The following is a 19899-nucleotide window of genomic DNA, read 5'->3' as shown; positions in this document are numbered from 1 at the left end:
TTTTATATTGTAGGAAAAAATTAAGAGAATTCAGCAAATCAGAATGGAAAAAGAACTTCGGGCTCAGCAAATTTTAGAGGTATAACCAGTTCATTAAAACCAGTTTTAATGGAACAGGATGTTTATAGGAATTTAGCAGAATCTTGTATCCATGTCATACTGTCTTGTATTTGTAGATGTCTAAGGGCCCAATCCTATCCAATTTTCCAGTGCTGTTGCAGTCACAGTGCTGCCCTGAGGGAAGGGAACTAATGGACCCTTACCTTGAGGAGGCTTCTGTGACTGCACCCCTGCCATAGAATGCAGTGCATGCCCTGTTAGCATGGCAGCATTGGTTCTGGAAACTTGGATAGGATCGGGCCCTAAATCTTCAAAAAAAAACACCACCACTATGGATCCAACACTAATGTTTGAAGCATGTGTAAAACCAACCAACAATTTGACAAAGACAAGTCACCGTGTACATTTTAAGGAAGTATAGATTTTGGTTCTGAAAAATGAGGTGGACATAAAACACTGTAGGTTTTAGTAAGCTAAACTTGCAAAAAAGAAAAGAAAAATACTTTTAGTTTGTTGAATTATTCGAAGCCTTAGAAAGATTTCTTTGAACCTGAGATTTGAACAGCATGATTCTAATCTTAAAGAATGTGCATGTTTATGTTCCTGAGAATCTGTGAGTATTGTATTGGTTTGTATAATGTTCCCATGCTTTGTATAGCTGAGAGGAAATTTAAATTTAAGATTTCTGTTTCAGATCTCCATTTCTGATATCTTGCAACAGATTTCTTTTTAGTCTCAGTTGTTACGCTAGTTGCTTTAATACATTAAGCAGGGTTAACTGTTGTTCTGATAAAGTGCTGAGAAGTGCTTATGTTGGCTTTAATTAAGATCTTGAAACCTCCCACCAATTAAATGTATTCATAGCAATGAAAAGTATACATCAATAGTTTTTTTAACTGGTTTTTTGAACTTACTACTATAGACAAATATTTTTGAACTTACTACTGTAGAAAAACAAAAGTTCTGCTTTTGCTAGTAACATTTTAAAATATTTTTTCTCATATGTGACATATTCCTTAAATGTAACAGCCATCAAAAATCACATGTTTTTCACAACGTGAAATGTTCTGAGGAATAACTGTTCTAATGTACACATGATATGTTGTATTGTTTCGCACCTTGTGAGGCATGAAGCTTTATTGCCAGTCTGAGATTACTTTCAAGTGGTAGTGGTGCTGTTGCATGACCTTGGGACCTGTTTTGCATGCACAGGCTAAAAAGAAAAAGAAAGAAGAAGCAGCAAATGCCAAATTATTGGAGGCCGAGAAACGAATAAAGGTTAGTTTAGATGAGCATCAGAGTTTTTATCTTCCAAACTTTAACAGCTAATTGACTGTGTGATAGAAGATATCAATGGGTAATACGTCCAAAAATTGTAAAAAGGGTTGGATAAATGGCATTGATTTAGGATGTTTTGCTCTGTGTGTATGTGTGTGTGTGTAGGTGTATGTCTTTGTGTGTGTATATTTTGTATGTCTAAGCTTTAGAAAATGATTACTAAGTTTTTAGGCTCGCCAATATGTAAGATAATCATGAAATCATTAAAAGATGTGTGTCCTTGCAGAAAGCAGCTTTATTGATTTAAATTAAATTTCACATCAAGACCAAAGGACCATGTGTTTGCATAAGGGATTTTCAGGTCCCACTTCCAGTGCCTTGTTCCCATTCCTACTCCATTCTTATTCCTCTCAGTACGGTCCTGTCCCCCCTGAAACTATTCTTTAATCTTCCAGTACAGCATTTGATGCAGCAAAAAAGCTGCAATTAGAAGGGTAAATTGGCTTCCCTTTCATGTTCAAGCATAAACACTTTCAGCATATACAAGATGTTTTTTTCGGATCCTGTCTGAAGTCACTTCTTCATGATTTGGGTAATAATTGCATACAACTTCTGTTTCATAAACAATATGAAAATGTTGTTTTGCACACGTAGTTGATCACCTCTCTAGAGCATTTGGAAAACATAGTAGTCTTAGTTACAACATGACCTGATAACTGTTACAGTGTGTCTCCCATTCATTTTAATTTTCAAGGTACTTGATACGCAGTCTATTAGTAAAGTTAAAGAATAAGGATACAGTACAACAAAAAATGGAATTGTACTATTCTTGCATGATTAATAAAAACCTCTTCCCTTGATAATAACATTTATTACTTGGTTTACTTTTTCATATTTTTAAGGAAAAGGAAATGAGGAGACAGCAAGCTGTTCTTCTGAAACATCAGGTTTGTACACAGAATTTAATGTGAAATGTAAATGCTGTTTTTTTTAACCTTACACCTAAAATATTTGGAGGGGTAAAGCTTCAAAATCTTTTTCCCGTTTAAAATTTACATTTATAAAAAAATCATATTTAATGTTTTTCTTCACCTTATGGGTAAAATTGCTTTGCTTTGGTTTTGGGGTCTTTTGGGGGATTATAAAGTGATTTTTGACTCTGTGATTTCTGTTTCATAATATTGTGCCAACTCTTTCTACCAGGAGTTGGAGAGGCATAGACTAGATATGGTATGGGTATGTTTATTTTTGTACATCTAACACCGCATTGTGATTTGGTTGTGATATGGTTGTCATAGCAATGCATAAAATGTAGCACTGGCTGCTGTCATATTACATACTGCTGCATGGCTTTCCAGCACAGTGCATTGCATACATCTGCTTGTCTTGTCTGTAGATGAAAAGTAACATGATATTATAAATTGACCCTTATCAGCCATACATGGGGCTATTGCTCAAGATGACTGGTGTCACAATATCAAGTTGGACCACTGTACATACCAGGATAAATTTACCTTGCCCAAAATGTGCGGGTTTTGCCCGCTAATAGGTTATCAGCTGTTTTCACTAGGTCACTTCTGTAGTTGATTCTGGGAATCCTTTTTCTACTTATTTCAGTTTTATGGAAGATATCTTTAATTCTGGGACCGCAGTTTCAATTCTGTATAAATTGAAGAGTCTGCTTCCTTTTCAGTAAATTAAAAACTCACATTATTTTGATCTGAAAATGAATCTTGAACTTTTTGACATTGTGCTGTAGTCCAAGACTCACTCAATACCATTAACCCAGTCTATGGGGCACCTTGTGTGGCTTGCCATAGAGCAGGGGTGCCCAAACCCTGTCCCTGGGGCCACTTGCAGCCCTCGAGGCCTCTCAATGCGGCCCTCAGGGAGTACCTAGTTTCCAATGAGCCTCTGGCCCTCTGGAGATTTGTTGGAGCCCACACTGGCCCGACGCAACTGCTCTCAGCGTGAGGGCGACTGTTCAACCTCTTACGCGAGCTGTGGGATGAGGGCTCCCTCCACTGTTATTTCACCTCTGTGATGCAGTAGCAGCAGCAACGGAAAGGCCAGCCTTGCTTTGTGCAAGACCTTTTATAGGCCTTGAGCTATTTCAAGACCTTCATTCATTCTTATAAGTTCATCTGTAATATATTCATTTATGTAAACTTATGTAAATTTATTCAAATTAAAATGTAAATTAATTCTTCCCCCCCCCGGCCCCCTGACACAGTGTCAGAGAGACGATGTGGCCCTCCTGCCAAAAACTTTGGACACTCCTGCCATAGAGGATGAGTAAACAGGACCATCCTGTTTGCATTCTTCTTCATGTATGAACTGTAGCTAACTTGAACTGAAACTCATTTTGAAATTGACACGTTCATATCAATCCATTGGCTGAATACCTCATTCTATTCAGAGAGATATATTTATAACAAACATAGTTCAAAAATGATTTTTTTCACTTAAAAATCAGTTTTGATTACTTTTAAAATTATCTGTATTAGATCTTTTACCTAATTGGCCACTCAATGAGTAATTGCAAGCTTTCTGTTATAGCAGATGTAAGTTAACTGACCTGTTCCAGCCAACCATTATGCTTGTTGTTCTGCCAGCTTCTGAAGGAGCCTCACAACTGACCATAAGTCAATCTGTTTGCTTCTGTTTGACACTGTCTCCATGTTCATCGCTTTACCTTTTTGCTTTCAGTTGTACTTGTATTTGCTTTCTAAACTTGAACTAAAACATGCACAGACTTGGCTATTCTTGTCCTTTATTTAGCATATACCCTGACTTGTCTATTAATGCTAAACATGTCCTATTGAGCTTTGGAAATAAAAACAAAAACAAATTGCAGTTCTTAGATGCAGTAGTACTTTTTTCTAATTTTATCTGCTTTGATAGGAACGGGAAAGGAGAAGGCAGCATATGATGCTTATGAAAGCCATGGAAGCACGTAAGAAAGCAGAAGTGAGTACAAAACTCTTAAATGGAGCAACAGTTTCTTTCTTTCTTTGCTCAGCATATTTATAACAGCTTGCTAAATCTAGTTTATTGAATTCATAAATAACTTTTAGGTCAAGAAAAACAGCTAAAATGGAACAGGAAAATCTCCTGTGTGTTTTATATTGAGGTCATTCCATATCCTGAAATTTTATCAAGCAAATGTGATTTGATTTTCCCCTGGGTGAATATAATACTTTAAGTGAACTGGTCCTATTTCTTGGAATCTTCAGAGGGGTAGCACCATTCTGGTAGTTTATTAAGCAGATGTATTACATCCTTTTCTGTTTGCTTGGTCTGACCTAGCATGCAAAGAAACAAACTAGAACCCTAGAGTAGTGGTTCCCAAACTGTTAGGTCGTGACCTGATTTATTGGTGGGTCCTGTAGTAGCTAAACAGAGCTTCCAATGAAAAGATCAGATAACCACCGCAGACACTCGCCTATAAGTAGATCTCACAGATAGGGTTTGAGCCAAAAATCAATTTTCTATGACCCCGGATAAGTTGGCGGTTAAACTTGGGCAGGTGTCTGACTATAACTTTGTCTGATTTAACCTGAGGCTAGATCCCAAAAAATAACCTACCAGTAATTATTACCTAAGAAGTGTCCAGTTCCTAATTTATTAAAAATATAGCAAAAGATCATAAAATACATTTTTATTCATTAACTTTTTAAATTCTTTTTTCGCAACCTTTTTGTAAACACTATTGGAGTAAGTGCACTGTAAACAACATACTGGCAGAACCATTAATCAAATCCTCCTTTAAGGTGCTTGCCTAGTGTGTTAAACCAGAGGCTCAACATATAACACATAACTGGGAGTGTGCAATTCAATTCACATTGAGGAGACAATCAATAAGGAATGGCTGAGCAAGTGCAGCTATACATAGTAGCAACTCGTTTTACTCACAAGTAGACCCATTGCTTTCCATGGGTGTTATTCTTAAGTAATGCTGCACTGAATTGCAGCCTGGGACTTTGTTTCAGGTGGAAATGAGGGTTGTTTTAAAACCAGACCCCTAAACTGAGGGGTGTATGACATTCTTTGAAAATGACTTGCCAGGAAATGTTCTGAGGCAGCAGCAAAAAGAGAAAGGGGGGATTTTACTTTCTTCCCCAAACAGGAAGAGAGAGGAAGGGGCTTTTGGGGTTTGTGAGGAGTAAGTGCTGCACTTCCATAGCAGCAGCCCTCATATAGACTACAATTCCTATAAGTGCCTTCACGTCTCTTCCTGATTGAAGAAGAAGCTAAAATGGTAGCCTCTGAATACTATTATTACTAGTAAAAATTCTCCTTTGTCCTCCACTCCTGTGCCCTGCTTCTCAGCCCAGTATCATTCCTCCTCCCCCCCCCACTTCACCAGACAGCTGCTAAGCTTCTCATAATCTTCCTAGAATCTCCTGCTTTATTTACAGCATTGACCCATGTATAAGTCAAGGCTCCGAGGCCATTCAAACATCTGATAACTGCTAATTGCCCTGAAAACAGCTCCTGAAATTTGCAAGGAGCTGAGTTCTGCAGTTTGCAAGCATGTGTAAATATAAGGAGATAAGTGTTTGAGCACCTTTTTTCCTGCTTATGATTACTTGTAAATAAATAAAAAACATCTTTCTATAGTATGGGGGGGCTGCGTATCCATGGATTCACTTATCCACAGATCAGGTACGTGGGCCTCCTGTGTGCACCCCCTCCAGAGGCTAATACAGGTTGAGTACCCTTATCTGGAATTCTGAAATATGGAACTTTTTTGAGTGCCAACATGACTTAAAAAAAAAATTGCCTATAGAAAAGCACAAGCTGTGTTTCATGCACAAACCTTGTTTCATACGCAATATTGTATAAAATTACCTTCAGACTATGTGTATAAGGGATATATGAAACTTAAATGAATTACGTGTTTAAACTTGGGCCCCATCCCCAAGATCTCTCATTTTGTATATGCAAAATGTGAAATTCAAAATACTTCTGGTTCCAAGCACTTCAGATAAGAAGGATGCCCAGCCTGTAGGAAGAATGTACAATATTACTGATTACAGAGTAAACTAATTTTAAATACAGTAAAAAAAAAAAAATCCAACTCTTTCATTTTAAATTTTAATGTTATTTTCAAAGCCAAACCACCTTATAAAGATCTAATTGAATATATTGTGAGAAGAGATGATTAAATAAAACAAAATCACATGTATCTAAACAACAATTTACAGATAAAAGGAATTTGCAGCAACTCAGTCATTACAAGCAAGAAAAAAAATCTATTCAGATACATTTCTAAATTGCATGAGACAGATAAAATTTGATTCACTGAAAGCTTTTCTAATTTCAAACTAAACAAACCATAAAAGGCTGATTCCCTGAAAACAAGAGGAACTGGAATTTCCATCTGATCCCTCCTGTACAGGAAATACAGTAATGATAACATAGCTTCCTAGAAGAGGTCTTTTAAGAACAAAAAACCTCACATGCAATTAAAACCCCAAAATGGTCAAAGTCTATAGCATCCCAAATTATCCCTTTATATAATTTTGTAAACTGAAGGAGGGAGATTGCATTCTTTTTGAAACATCAGATATTTTCTGCTTTTATCACATGATTTCTATGCTTTGTCGACAGGGCCAGATTAAAGGTTGCTAGGGAAGACATTATTTATAATGTGTATCCTCTTATGTAACTTCAAATATTATTTGATGCATACACCTCTAAAACAGCAACCATTACATTTTGTAGACAGCCATAAAATGGGAGTGTATCACAGATTTTGTGAACTGCAAATGGCTAAGAAGCTGATGTGAAGAAGGGCCATGATGGTGGATCCCATGAAAAACAACATGATACTTTGATTTATGGTACTGGTTGTGAAGCCGTGGCTGATATTTATACGGGGCTCTCCTGAGTTCTCTGTTGTAGCCATTAAAGCACAGACAATAGCATACACAAATTTATATTCACTTTACTTATGTAAACTGTATAACAAAGTATCATAATTGTACCATAGGCTTTTTCCCCCTTTTAACCCTCAGAGGATCAATAAACAACAAAAGGTTGTTAAACATGCATTTATCACTAAGCAGCTCTGTCAGCAGTTTTGTAGACAGTCATAATATGGAAGTGTATCTCAGGTTTCGGAAGTTGTCTAATAAGCACTTTGAAAGCAGAATTAAATTCACAGCACCCGAGTGATTCTCATGCTGTGGATATTCCATCGCTGAAGATTTATACCACTTGGTTGCGTCCTGTATATGCCATGCGGGACTCTGGGCATAGTTTTAGTTAACAAAACCCATCTTTCAGTTTTAAGTATCCTGCATATGCACTTTCCATTTGAAATCAATAAAATTGAGTGCAAGAGCCAAGAATGTTTTATTAATTTGATGTTGGTGTAAGTAATACCACAGATAATTAAATGCTGTATTTCCAGTGCTATGCTGGATGGCTGTTATGGCTTTGGGTGAGCAAGACAGGTTATGTCCAGCCCACACAATCTCAAGACATACAATTCCTTCTCCGAGCAATGCAACAAGGAAGTATGTGTTATTTACAAGCAAACTGTTTCAGTCTATATAACAGGTATGAAATGTAATATGTGTGGTTGTCCTCCACTAACATGCACGAAGGCAGAGTGCAGAGGTTTTGCCCACTCACAAATACACCAGGGTGAGCCTTGATACTTGCATGCTTTGAGTCTTCATCTTCACACTGCATTTGGCAAGGTTCATCTTTGCAAAGCAGGCCAAGGCAAGGCAAGCTTCGCTGTGGGCCACTCATCCAGTGGCCCAAGCCTATGCTTTCCCCCTATCCCGTCAGCTAGTCTGTGACATAGGAGGAGAGAGTCTACTCTGGGCAGAGAAGAGGAGATGCAACTATCATTATGGTGATTTTACCCTGTTATGCTGTCTCCCAGGAGCTAAGAAGATATAAAGCTGGTGTCACAATGGCCACTTAGTCTCAGCATCCAGCACTACCTATCATTGTCTGTCTGCTCTCAGGCCACCTTTGATAAGGCTGGTACTCCTGTCTACAGCATACGCTCCAGTGTCATGAGCTATGGATGACAAGGGAAAGGGGGTTGCTGCTCCTATACACCCGTGGCTCCTGGACACCTGCAATTTGTGGTGGTGAGATCATTCCCAGTGTAACTGAAATTTAAATTAGAGCAGTGATTCCCCAATTGGTGGGTTGCAACCCACCAGCCAGGGAAGCACTGATCTATGTCCCTTTAGGGGGGAAGGGAGCAGTGTGACCCTGACGATTGCACTGCTCCTGGGGAGGGAGGGGGGGTTCACTTACCTCTAGCCAGTGCTGGAGTCTTGAGAAATCCAGGGACCCAAACCCCAGACCTCCTGGATCTCCAAGGACTCCAGTGCTGGCTGACGGTAAGCATACCTGCCCCCCTTCTGTCCCAGGCAGCAGCGCAATCCTGGGGATCTTGTTGCTGCAGTCCCCTTGCCACAGCAAATACTTACATGGTTCCCTCCTCCTAAGGAGGACTTTGGGAACCACTGAATTTGTGTGTTCTGTCCTGTTAATGTCACTTCATATTGCCTTAAGCCTGTAGTTTCAATTCATTGGTATGGAAAGGTTGCCTATCCCTGTGTACCTGATTTAACATGGGAAATTTAGTGCCTTTATGTTCCTTTGCCATATTTCAAGTGGAGTTAAAAATTAAGGCACTATATTAATTTGCTCTTTTAATAAAGCCATTAGTTTCATATTTAATCTCTTGCGTCGTGGCTTAAAAGCGCCATAAATAACATGTTTTATAAATATCAAAGTGTTGTACAGACACCACAGATAAAATAAAATGCTTGTCTACCATATGTTAATAATGCTAATTGGCAAACAACCTGATGCTGTCATCTCCATTAGTTGCTCGAGTCTAGCACAAGTAGCGCTTGGAGAACCACTACAGTTGCTGCTGCATCTTTTGCAAAGCAAATGTAGGGGACAGCTCCTCCCCATTTGCCACTGAGAGGATGTTGGGATTGCTACAGCTCCTAACAGCCCGATCCTAAGAGGGCTTTTCACTGTCGGTAATAGTGTTCTGGCAGTGTAAAGTCCTTTACAGCTGTTGCAGAAGGAAACATGCCATTTTGTGTAGCCAGGCCACTGCTGAAAGCAGTGAGCAGCTGCGGCAGTATATCAGCAACATGTCAACGCGGATAAGTCAGAGCAGGGAGTGGGGGTAGGTGGAAGAGGGTGGGGAGGAACAGAGAAGATGGTGGTGGGAAGAGGGATAGATTGAGGTATGGAAGGAGCAGTATCAGTGGCAATAGTGACACTATCCCCCTTCCCAACCTTGATTCTCTGACACAGGTCTACTCAGAATGGTGCCGGCTACATAGCTGGCACAGGTCCATGTAGACCCAGCAGGACTTTGAGGGCTTCCCGTGAGGCAAGGGAGCAAATGTTTCCTTACTTCAAATGTTCCTTTACCTCTTAAACACACTCATGTTTTAAACTGTGTTTTTAAGAACCTAGTTAATGAATCTGTGTTCATTGTCAGGGTTGCTTTTAGAAGTATATTGATCTATACTGTGTCTGCAAAGAAAAATATTTCTGTAATGTCCAGTGCCTTCATCTTCTGCTAGCCTCTGCAGTTCTTGTAGTTTTTGCTTTTGTATCTGCTTGGTGTAAACTTCTGCTTTATTGGCCTTATCTTTATTCTCCTTGCAACCTACTGTATTCCCTTGTATCTTAAAATTTATTTATGCCTTTTAAATTTGAGCACAAGTTGCTGTCACAGAACACAGATTTTTACTTTTAATTAAGCCCCAAACAGAAATCTAAAGTACCCAGCAGAGTCATAAAAGGGGAAACATTGACCGTATCCAAAAGGTAATATTGCAAATGCTCTGGCAGAAAGGGTTTATACTCATAGATGTTGTAAAGTTTTATAACAGTTGGTCAGAGCTTTCTTTTACCTTCCTTTCTATTGCCTATTTTTTTTTCTATAATGCTGTGTGGTTATTATTTGTTTAATATAATCTTCTATACCTCACTGTAAATCCTACTCCTCTGAAAAGAACATTTATTACCCTGTGTTTGTTTTTTCCCAATGTTTTTCTAGTGTAGCTAAAATGAAATGCTTATACACAATTTTTCCTTCTGCCTGTCAGAGGAATTTTTATGGCTACTTTCACCAGTATGTAAGTGCTAAGCTCTCCTCTCCTGTACAAAGTTGAGCACTGGCATGGCAGTACATTACCCCCAGTGCAAGCAGAACTGCAGAGGATGGTGTCGCCTATCTTTAATGAGAAACAATTTATGACATTTTGTGCTTTCAGTTACACCACTGCCTGAGGGAAGCTCATCTACTCTGAACATGTCATAGCTCTTGGATTTGTAGTTATGACTCCAGCTCATAAACAAATTTAATTAAAGATGCTTAAAATGCATTTTCTATATGTCAAGAAAATCTTCAAGCAGAATTTTTAAACAGTTAGCTGTATCCTGTCACACCAACTGGGGGTGGGGAGTTGTGGGGAAGTTGTGAGCCACAGTGGCATCAGGTATTGGCCAGGTCAGGCAGTTGCCAAAGGTTCACTTGGCCTGGCTGACCTGCTGACCTTCCAGCTGCTACATATTTCTCCCCCATTTGCAAGTGCCAGAGAGTAGGAGGAGCTGTTATCAGTAAAACCAGAAGAAAGAATAGGGCTTTGTCCCAGGTCCTTCAGCACCATGGTGCCCACGCGTGCTGGTGGTGGGAAGGGGGAATGGTTTGAGTATCACTCCTGTGACTGCAGCTTCCTCAGAGTCAAATTGAAGCATATCCTTAACCCATCCTTTGAAAACAGTGAGACTTAAACATACCTAAATACAGCTGAATCTTGCTCACTGTTTGTTGGGAGGAATCCAATGAATGCAAAACAAAGAAAGAATCCATTTGACATGGTTGGCCCCAACAGTATACTGCAATTGTTTTTATATTATTAATCTTGATTGACCACTTTTTTATTAACAAATGTTCAAAGGAGTGTACAAAATTTTTAAAAAATAAAGACCTAGTTCTTACTGATATGAGAAAACTTTGTCTTATCTGTATGACTTCAGACTACAGGTGTAGTCATCTGTATGATTACAGACTACATTTGCATGATTGAATGCTTCCACATGGAGAAAAAAAATTGGCACTAAAAACTTAACATGCCAGGAAGAAGGCTTCTCCCTAATAGGTTTCTTTGTGGAGGGAATATTTTGTTCTCTCATGTGAATTTCTGCATGCAATCTGAAGTGATACAGCTAGCACAGGTTAACCACTGTGTTGGGTAACCTCTGCAACGTGCCCTAAGCCAAAATTGACCCTACTGATTTAGCAGCCATAGTGACAAGCAGTACAACATTGTTGGTAATTGCTTGGAGTAGTCTCCTAAGGAGCACATGGATGTGGAAGGAAGGAAGCTTGTGGATGTCCACACCACACTGTCCACACAGCACAACCCTCAGCTCATCAGATTTCCACTTTGGGAAGTTGGGAGAACTGTCCTAGAACAGAACTATATGGGCTACAGAGGTCTGGAATGCTACAAAGAGATTGGTAAAAATCCCCCCCCCCCAAGCAAACTGAACTACCTTTTGTTTGTGAAAGAGGATACAAGTCTCTTTGTCCTGGCACTTATTATTACTGAGAATCCTACCTATGAAAGATTTCAACTAAGGGAGGAGATGGTGTAAAGTGAGCAAAGAAGATAATAAAGAAGGAATTCCAGCAGTTCAGCTTGAACATGTCTGGTATTATATGTATATTTAATTAAGCTTTTATTAGGAGATATAGCAGCAAATCAACCTTTTCAAGATACTTACTATCCTGAAAGTACACTCTATTCGATGAATTTCTAGCTGAAATAGAGTTGAGAAATTTTTAACTATTTTTTTTATTTGAACAAATTAGTTTGCTTGTTCTGCAACGAACTTAAGCACAAACATGTAGTCTATGTTTTCCATTGCAATAGGAGCTTCAATAATCCACTCTCCTTTAATACAGAGTTGGGGAGCAAGAATATTGGCAGAAAGGGCTTATGGAGAGGGATGAGATTGAGCAAAGATCTCAGGATACTCTGCAAAATTTCAAAAACCAGATTAGTGATGCAACTTCACCCCATCTTTTCCATAGAAGTTGTAGGCATTTGATCAAACAGAAAACTATTTATTATTTTAACTAAAAGTAACCATATTTATTATTTTAACTATATTTTTCCAAGTCGTCAGATAATTATATTTCATGAAGCATTAGCACAGGTCTCTGACTCACAGCCCAATCCTATCCCCTGCTAGCCTAGAGCATGCAGTATCACTGATGGAGCAAGCTGCATGCTAGGTGGGGGGCAGGGAATCAGATTGTCTGGGAGAGATAAGTACAACTCTTTTTTATTTATCTCCCCTGTAATCCGCTTGGCCTGCAATAGGTCTCCTCTGACCTATGTTCTAGGAGAGTTAGGGGGTATGTTGGGCCATGAAAAGGGGTATATGATCTTGGTGTGCATCACTGTCACTGAGATCCTCCCCCAAACCACCCCCAGCTTGGCCCGCTCCCTGCCCTGAACTGGCCATGATCTTCCCCTGTTCTGCCCTTACCAGCGGCAGCATGGGACAGAGGAGTTTCAGCAGACTGCTGTTACCAGTGCATATCCTCCAGCTGTTTGCCTTGGCGGCTGTATCCTGCAGAATAAAGGAGTGACTTTTGCAGCATTGTTCTGGAACTTGCACTTCAGTGGAAGCACTGGATAGGATTGGGCTGCTCATTATGGTTTATACTAAACAGTATTTAATCTAAAATGGTTCCTGGGTTAAATTTTTACACATTCTTATACTTCTGCTGTCTTCCTTGTGATTTTTGAGATCTGTGCATGGTTGATAGTTTTCCAAAATGACCGAAATACAGCAAAATGGCTATACTGCATGCTCTCTACATACTCATGGGGCACTTGTATGTATTAGTATTTGACATATTCCAATACTTATTCTTGGGATGAAATATTCCAGAACTGCGTACTCGTGAGCTCCTGCACAAATTAAGCACAATAACCAACCTTCGTAAAATCCTATGAGGAAACAGCATATCTTTTGTACATATTGAAGCCTGCTTGAAAAAGCAGCATTGCACATTTTTTCATGCACAGGATGATTCCTCTGTATTTTCAACGCTGGGGCGTGTCTCTTCTTGCTTCCCATTCTTTAATCCAAGTGGTTTAATTGCTGTGGTGATTATTAAGATTATGTAACTAGTGCTTTTCAAATTCTTAAATTATTCCTTTGTAAGTAGAATGTATGGGTTTAATTTTCTATCCTTTTGGTGCTATTTAAGGAGAGAGAGCGGTTAAAACAAGAAAAACGTGATGAAAAGAGATTAAATAAAGAGCGTAAACTGGAACAGCGAAGATTGGAATTAGAAATGGCGAAGGAGCTAAAGAAGCCTAATGAAGATATGTGCTTAGCAGACCAGAAGGTAATCAGAATAATGTAAATTTACTTTTTTATTTCCTTGGCCCTTTTCATGCTCTTTCTTTCCTTCATCTACCATTGTTACAATAATTAATTTTTCTTACTGTAGCTGCCTTTAAAATCATAATTTTTCTTACTGTAGCTGCCTTTAAAATAATTCCCATTTTACTTTAGATTGTTTGATAATTTTACTTCAGTGTTTTAGTCTGACCTACATTCAAATTGTCACTGTAGAATAAATATAGTAACAAAGGGTTTTTTCCCCCTGTTTTTTAATTAGTAGTAGACATTTGAGAGTTTTCACCACAAGTGGCTTATTTGCTGGACTCTCACCAGACTGACAGCCCAATCCTGTCCTTGGGCTGCACTGGTGGAACACATGTTCCACTGGTATATGCTGTTGCAAAAACGCTGTAAATTGTTGTCACAGCAGTTCTTACAAGTACGCTGGCAGAAAGGCTGAAGCTTTATCCCGCGTGCTGGCAGATCGAAGGACACTGCCAGACCAGGTTTGCCTAGCACAGGGAGGAGTGCTTTGAGAGTGGGAGGAAGGTGGGGACGGTTTGGAATGGGGTGGGGTAGGGTGATCACAGGGGTAGGGATGGGCATTTTAGGCCTAGGAGGGGGTTGGATCGGCAGTGCCAGCACCCAATCCATTTGAACTTGTGTCAGTAATATTCCTGGCGCAGGTCCAGGTTGACCCATAGCAGCTGCTGGGCCTTTCCCCAGGGCAAGGGACAAATGTCCCCTTACCTGAGGAAACCTCCAGTGGCCAAAATTCCCCCATGGGACAGAGCATAGCTAGTGCCGCTGCCATTGGATCACTGCATGGGAATTTAATTAGGATTGGGCTGTCAATTCTTTAAGAATTCTCTGGTAGCCTCCATTCTGCCTCTTCAAAGTATGTGTTTTGCAACTTCTCTTAGAATTTGTCTAGATGATATGTTAATACCACAGGAAGTATAAAGTTTTTGTGCATTCATTTGTTAGGATGTCACAGGGAATCATTTCTTTAGCAGGGATGTACTAGACCCTCACAGCACAAATCTAAAATGTATGGTTACCAGTGGCGTCACTAGGGTTCACGTCACCTGGTGCGGGATGCCATTGCATCACCCCCTATGCAGTGGGTGGGGTAACACCCCAGGTGGTGGGCATGGTGATGTACCATCAATCCACCTCCACTGGTTTTTTGGCTGTACCTTTTGATAGAACAAAAATAGAACACATTTTGCATGAAATTACGCATTGATTGATATACGTATATAACATGATGGTATTATTCTTCCAAATTGTGATTTTAGTGATTTTGGTCACTAGTGGTGTTACACCCCCCCCAGGCTGTCAACTTACTAACACCTTATTGCATAAGTTCTCAAACTTTTAGCACTGGGACCCACTTTTTAGAATGACAATCTATCCAAGACCCACCAGAAGTGATGTCATGGTGGAAATGACATCATCAGGCAAATTAAGTATAAATAATTAAAGTAAAACAAATAAATATATAAGCAGAAGCCAGCCCTGGTCCACCAAGTGAATTTCTTCTGTAGCAATAACCGCCCCCCCCCCCAAAAAAAATCAGTAAAGTTTTCAGCCCTACCCAGTGCCCAGTTCAATTTAAGAACTTCTTTTTAAACCAGATCACTGTCAGGATCCACCTGGCTCTGCAAGTCTCAAAAAAGTTCACCTTATCAGCTGAAGTCTCTTTTTGATCATTTCAGTGGGGGAGGAGGCTGCCTTCTGGAGCATTTCTTGAGCTTCAGTTCCATCAGATCAGGACCATTCTGGTAGCGTCACATTCCCTTTTGCCTGGCCTGACCACCAGCCAAGGCATGTTTGCTTACTCACAAGTAAATGTGACCGTGAGGCTTAGTTTTGCTCTCCATAGGGATCAATACATTCATCTGCTTGGAGGGAGGGACTTCCTTCTCAGGTTTTTTTGGGGGGGGCTGCATTCATTGGATCAGGACCATTCTGGTGTTGTTGGATTCCTCTCATCCTGCCCTTTCCGATGGACTAAGGCAAGGTTGCCTACTCGCGAGTAATTGCGCGATACAGCTCAGTTTCACTTTCCATAGGGCTCCATGCATTTTTTATTCTCCGGTATTTTGGTCATAACTTTTGATAGAAAGGAGATATTTAACTATGTTTTTTTGCATTGCATTCAGCTGGGAATTCCACATCCAACGGTATATAACATGATGGTATTACTCCTAACCACCATGATTTTAGCACGTCACCTCCGCAGTGCGCATCACCCCCCCGTGCGCGTCTCCTACACCACCCGCACCACCCTAGCGACACCACTGACGGTTACCAGGAGAAAGCAGTTTCCCAACTGTTGGAAAATGCAGTTCCCCAATTATCTGGCGATTGATATTTGGAGTGCTGCCCAGAAGTGGTTATTTTCAATAGGGCTTTACATCCTAGGCTCCCAAAGCTGTTCATCATTTTTTTTTTTAAATAGCAATGCATGAAAAAATATAGTATAAAATGTTAATACAACAATTACAGTAGCACTCCTGCACTTACCATATAGGGATCCTAACAGTGATGCTTAGCATCAAAGACTTTAGGACCTATTACAAAGCCCCCTTGTCACCTCCCTCCAAGAGGAGTTCTACTGTTTTACTGTAAGAACAGCCAAGTTCCACTCCTGCTCAAGCTCCCTCTTTGCAACATTGTCGCACCCTCTGTCCTGTACTAGACACATACCATCCAACATTTCTTTTACATAAAGATCAACTGCAGCAAGTGTGCTTCCTCTCGCTGAAAGACTATTTCTTCCACTGTCACATTAAAAACAATTAAAGAAGTATTTTTTTAACTCAGTATTTGGGTTGCTTGCTTTAATTGTGAAGAAAAGCCCATGGCTTTTACATTATTTCTCCAGAGGATAATAGTGAACAACATGCTTTTATGTTCTGAGGAAATACTAAGGTAAAAGCCTTTGGTCTGCTTAGTGATAACTCAACTTGATGGCTCGCTCACTCACTATGTTACATTAAGTTTTGCTAGAAATTTTTATTCACAGGTGACATCTGTTCTTTTCTGCTTTTCAGCCTTTGCCAGAGCTGCCTCGAATTCCAGGCCTAGTTCTTTCTGGAAGCACATTTTCAGATTGTCTCATGGTGGTGCAGTTTTTGCGCAACTTTGGTAAAGTTCTTGGCTTTGATGTGAACTTGGATGTCCCAAGTTTAAGTGTTCTTCAAGAGGGACTGTTAAATATAGGAAACAGCATGGGAGAAGTACAAGACTTGCTAGTGAGGCTGCTCTCAGCTGCTATTTGTGACCCAGGACTAATAACAGGATACAAGGTAATGAATGTTCTTCAGGTGTATTTGGTGGTAAGCAAATTATCAGTGAACTGTCTGCTAATAATTGCTTGGTCTTATGAAGAGTAGGTGAGGAGAGTAAACCCGCTTCTGGACTGCACCACTTCAGACTACAGATGGGCTCTCATATGATTTAATTCTCCTTCATTCAAAAAAAATCCATGCATGTATAGCATGATACTATGCATCATTATTTGGAAATAAGTCAGCCTACTCATTAGGGCTTACTCCTGGATTGTGTGCATAGGATTGCAGCATCAGAAAATCAGCCTGTGAGGGAGGCTAGAAATCCCAATATAAAGTTTTCTGTGTGAAGGCATTTTTTTTTTTTAATGAAAGAATGTTCAGTTTTTTTAAGCCCCCATCTGTAGTTGCAAATGGCACAGTTCACAAAGAGGTGTGCCGCCTCCTCTGCGCTTTAGGGAAACTAGTCCCGTGATAGCCTCTACAACACGGGATCTTTCAAGGGCAAAGCATCATCTAAAAGCCAAATTTACTTGAATTATTTACATGCAGCACAATCCTATACATGGAAGTAAGTTCCACTTTATTCAGCTCTTTATGTAAAGGGCTGAAAAGGTAAAAGCCCTTTATGGTTGTTGCAAAAGGTGATCAACCATTCAGCACAGCCCAGCTGCCGCCACAAGTGCTGAGTTGGTTACACAGCTTGGTTAGATGTAGAATGAGAGCAAGAAATGGACAGAGTTGAATAGATATGACAGGCAGAGTTTCTTTACATTCTGGCTACCAAAGCCAGAGTATAACATATCCCAATAAAATCTTGACGTATTCCAGCCTTTAGTGTGCATGTACATGCATGCATTTGTTGATCACATTTGCCTCTATTAATAAAGTACACAATCCTAAGTATGATATGAGTGTGCCAAATAGAACAATGATAATCGTTCAAAATAATTGTGGGGGTGTGGGGGTGTTGTTTGCCTGTTGCCTTTAGTACAGTTTTTACTGAAAGTGACCAAATAGATTGCAGTCTTTGAGAGCAGCTCAGCAGATCTGCCAGAAGTTCTTCAGAACAGTCTACCAACAGTCTGAATGTTAGATGTACAAGGTACTAGATGCCTTCTGTAGGCTAAGATGGCATCAGTCTGCAGCTCCGTGCAACCTTTTTCCTCCCTGTTTTCTCTTGCCCCTTTTCCTTTCCTGTACAGTGAATTCAGACAGCAACAGTTTGAGCAAGTGGTTAGGTTTCTACAATTCATGCAGACTCAGGGTCTCATGCATAATCACATAGATCAGTGATTTTCAACCTTTTTTGTCTCACGGCACACTGACAAGGTACTAAAATTGTCAAGGCACACCATTGGTTTTTTTACAAGGCACACCATGCTGTTGGTGGGGGGCTCACATTCCCCAAAGGTCCAAGTAACAAATGGCCTTCCCCCAAACTCCTGCGGAACACCTGCAGACCATTGGCAGCACACCAGTGTGCCATGGCACAGGGGTTGAAAATGGCTGATATAGATCATCATTCTGATAGGTAACTTTGTATTAGCCCTTAAAGGCAATTTGTGCTTTCTTCTCTGGATTTCAACAGAGGTGAGTACAATCTATTAGTTCAAGCCTCATAAATACTAACTTTTTTCAAAGACCATGTTACAGATATGTCTCTTTCCTGAACTGGTTTTATAATTACCATTTATTATTGCAATCAGAGAACTGCCAGATGCAGAAAGTCCACAGTTTTTCTGAAGCTTTTCTTCTCAGCAAATGACATGCTACCTCACCCTCCCAAACTCTTTTTTTAAAATGTGTGTTTAAAAAAAGATGATTAACATTTTAGTGTTGAGATTTGGCAGATGAGTTGCTTAGAAGAGATGGCTGCCATGCTTTCAACAGGTCCTGTGCTGAACCCCAAAACTGTTTGTTAAGACAAAGATGTTTAAAAGCCAGTTTCTGTGGCTGTGGAGAGGAGACAAATTCCAGTGTGTCCACAGATTATGTTGCCTCTGACTTGTGGCTTCGCATTTTTTTTCTTGTTATCAAATAACAAAAATATGCATCACAAATATGCTATCGCATGGACACTGTTTTGTGTATGTTTATTTATGAGAGAACTTTTTCCTAGGCCAAAACAATTCTTGGGGATCATTTGCTGAATGTTGGCATCAACAGAGACAATGTGTCTGAAATTCTGCAGATTTTTATGGAAGGGCATTGTGGGCAAACTGAGCTCACAGAAAGCTTGAAAACCAAAGCTTTCCAGGCACACACTCCAGCTCAGAAAGCATCGATACTTGCCTTCCTCGTAAATGAGTTAGCATGTAGTAAAGGTGTTATAAGGTAAGACTTATTTAGCTTTTTGTGTATACTGTACATCCTACATTTGTTTCTGATGATAGTGGTAACAATAAAATAAATAACAGATCAATAATAATGTTCTCATGATAAGTTTCAAAGACAGCTGGTGCAAGAGCTGGGGCACTGAATGCTTTTCTCCCCCCCTCCCCCCGTGTCCCTCCTCCCTCTTGATGTAACCTTCATTTCTTTCTACCCATTTACTGAAGTTGCAATTGCTGTCCACCGCTGTAATAGGCGGGCATGCAGAGGATCTTTGAGAGCAATCAAATTGGCTGGGTATGGGGGATGGGCCATTGTTCCATTGTTCAGGTTGCTCCCAGAGACACCCTGTATGCAGAGAGCGCCTAGAAGAAAGTCCATTGGAAATTTTAAATTGTGCTATGACTAGATTTTCCTAAATCTATGTGCAACTTGCATATTGAGTTAAAAACATCTAGTGCCACCATAAGACTCTAGGTTTTTG

The 19899-nt window shown here is 39.9% G+C and overlaps 1 protein-coding gene across 11 annotated transcripts in view; it reads left to right on the top strand.

Moving 5' to 3' along the window:
• Nucleotides 1–19899, top strand: part of BAZ2B (bromodomain adjacent to zinc finger domain 2B) — a 254532-nt gene that overhangs the window by 203266 nt on the left and 31367 nt on the right. For all 11 annotated transcript variants that reach the window (XM_066612058.1, XM_066612056.1, XM_066612057.1 and 8 more), the window contains 8 exons: nt 14–79; nt 1273–1338; nt 2241–2285; nt 2542–2568; nt 4243–4308; nt 13643–13783; nt 16845–17099; nt 19204–19418. In XM_066612058.1, coding sequence (XP_066468155.1) covers nt 14–79; nt 1273–1338; nt 2241–2285; nt 2542–2568; nt 4243–4308; nt 13643–13783; nt 16845–17099; nt 19204–19418 — 881 coding nt within the window. The remainder of the gene's footprint in view (nt 1–13; nt 80–1272; nt 1339–2240; nt 2286–2541; nt 2569–4242; nt 4309–13642; nt 13784–16844; nt 17100–19203; nt 19419–19899) is intronic.

Source organism: Tiliqua scincoides, chromosome 1, assembly GCF_035046505.1.
Source record: "Tiliqua scincoides isolate rTilSci1 chromosome 1, rTilSci1.hap2, whole genome shotgun sequence".
NCBI lineage: Eukaryota > Metazoa > Chordata > Lepidosauria > Squamata > Scincidae > Tiliqua > Tiliqua scincoides.
The sequence above is the reverse complement of the archived record's forward strand: the minus strand, read 5'-3'. Positions and strand labels throughout refer to the sequence as shown.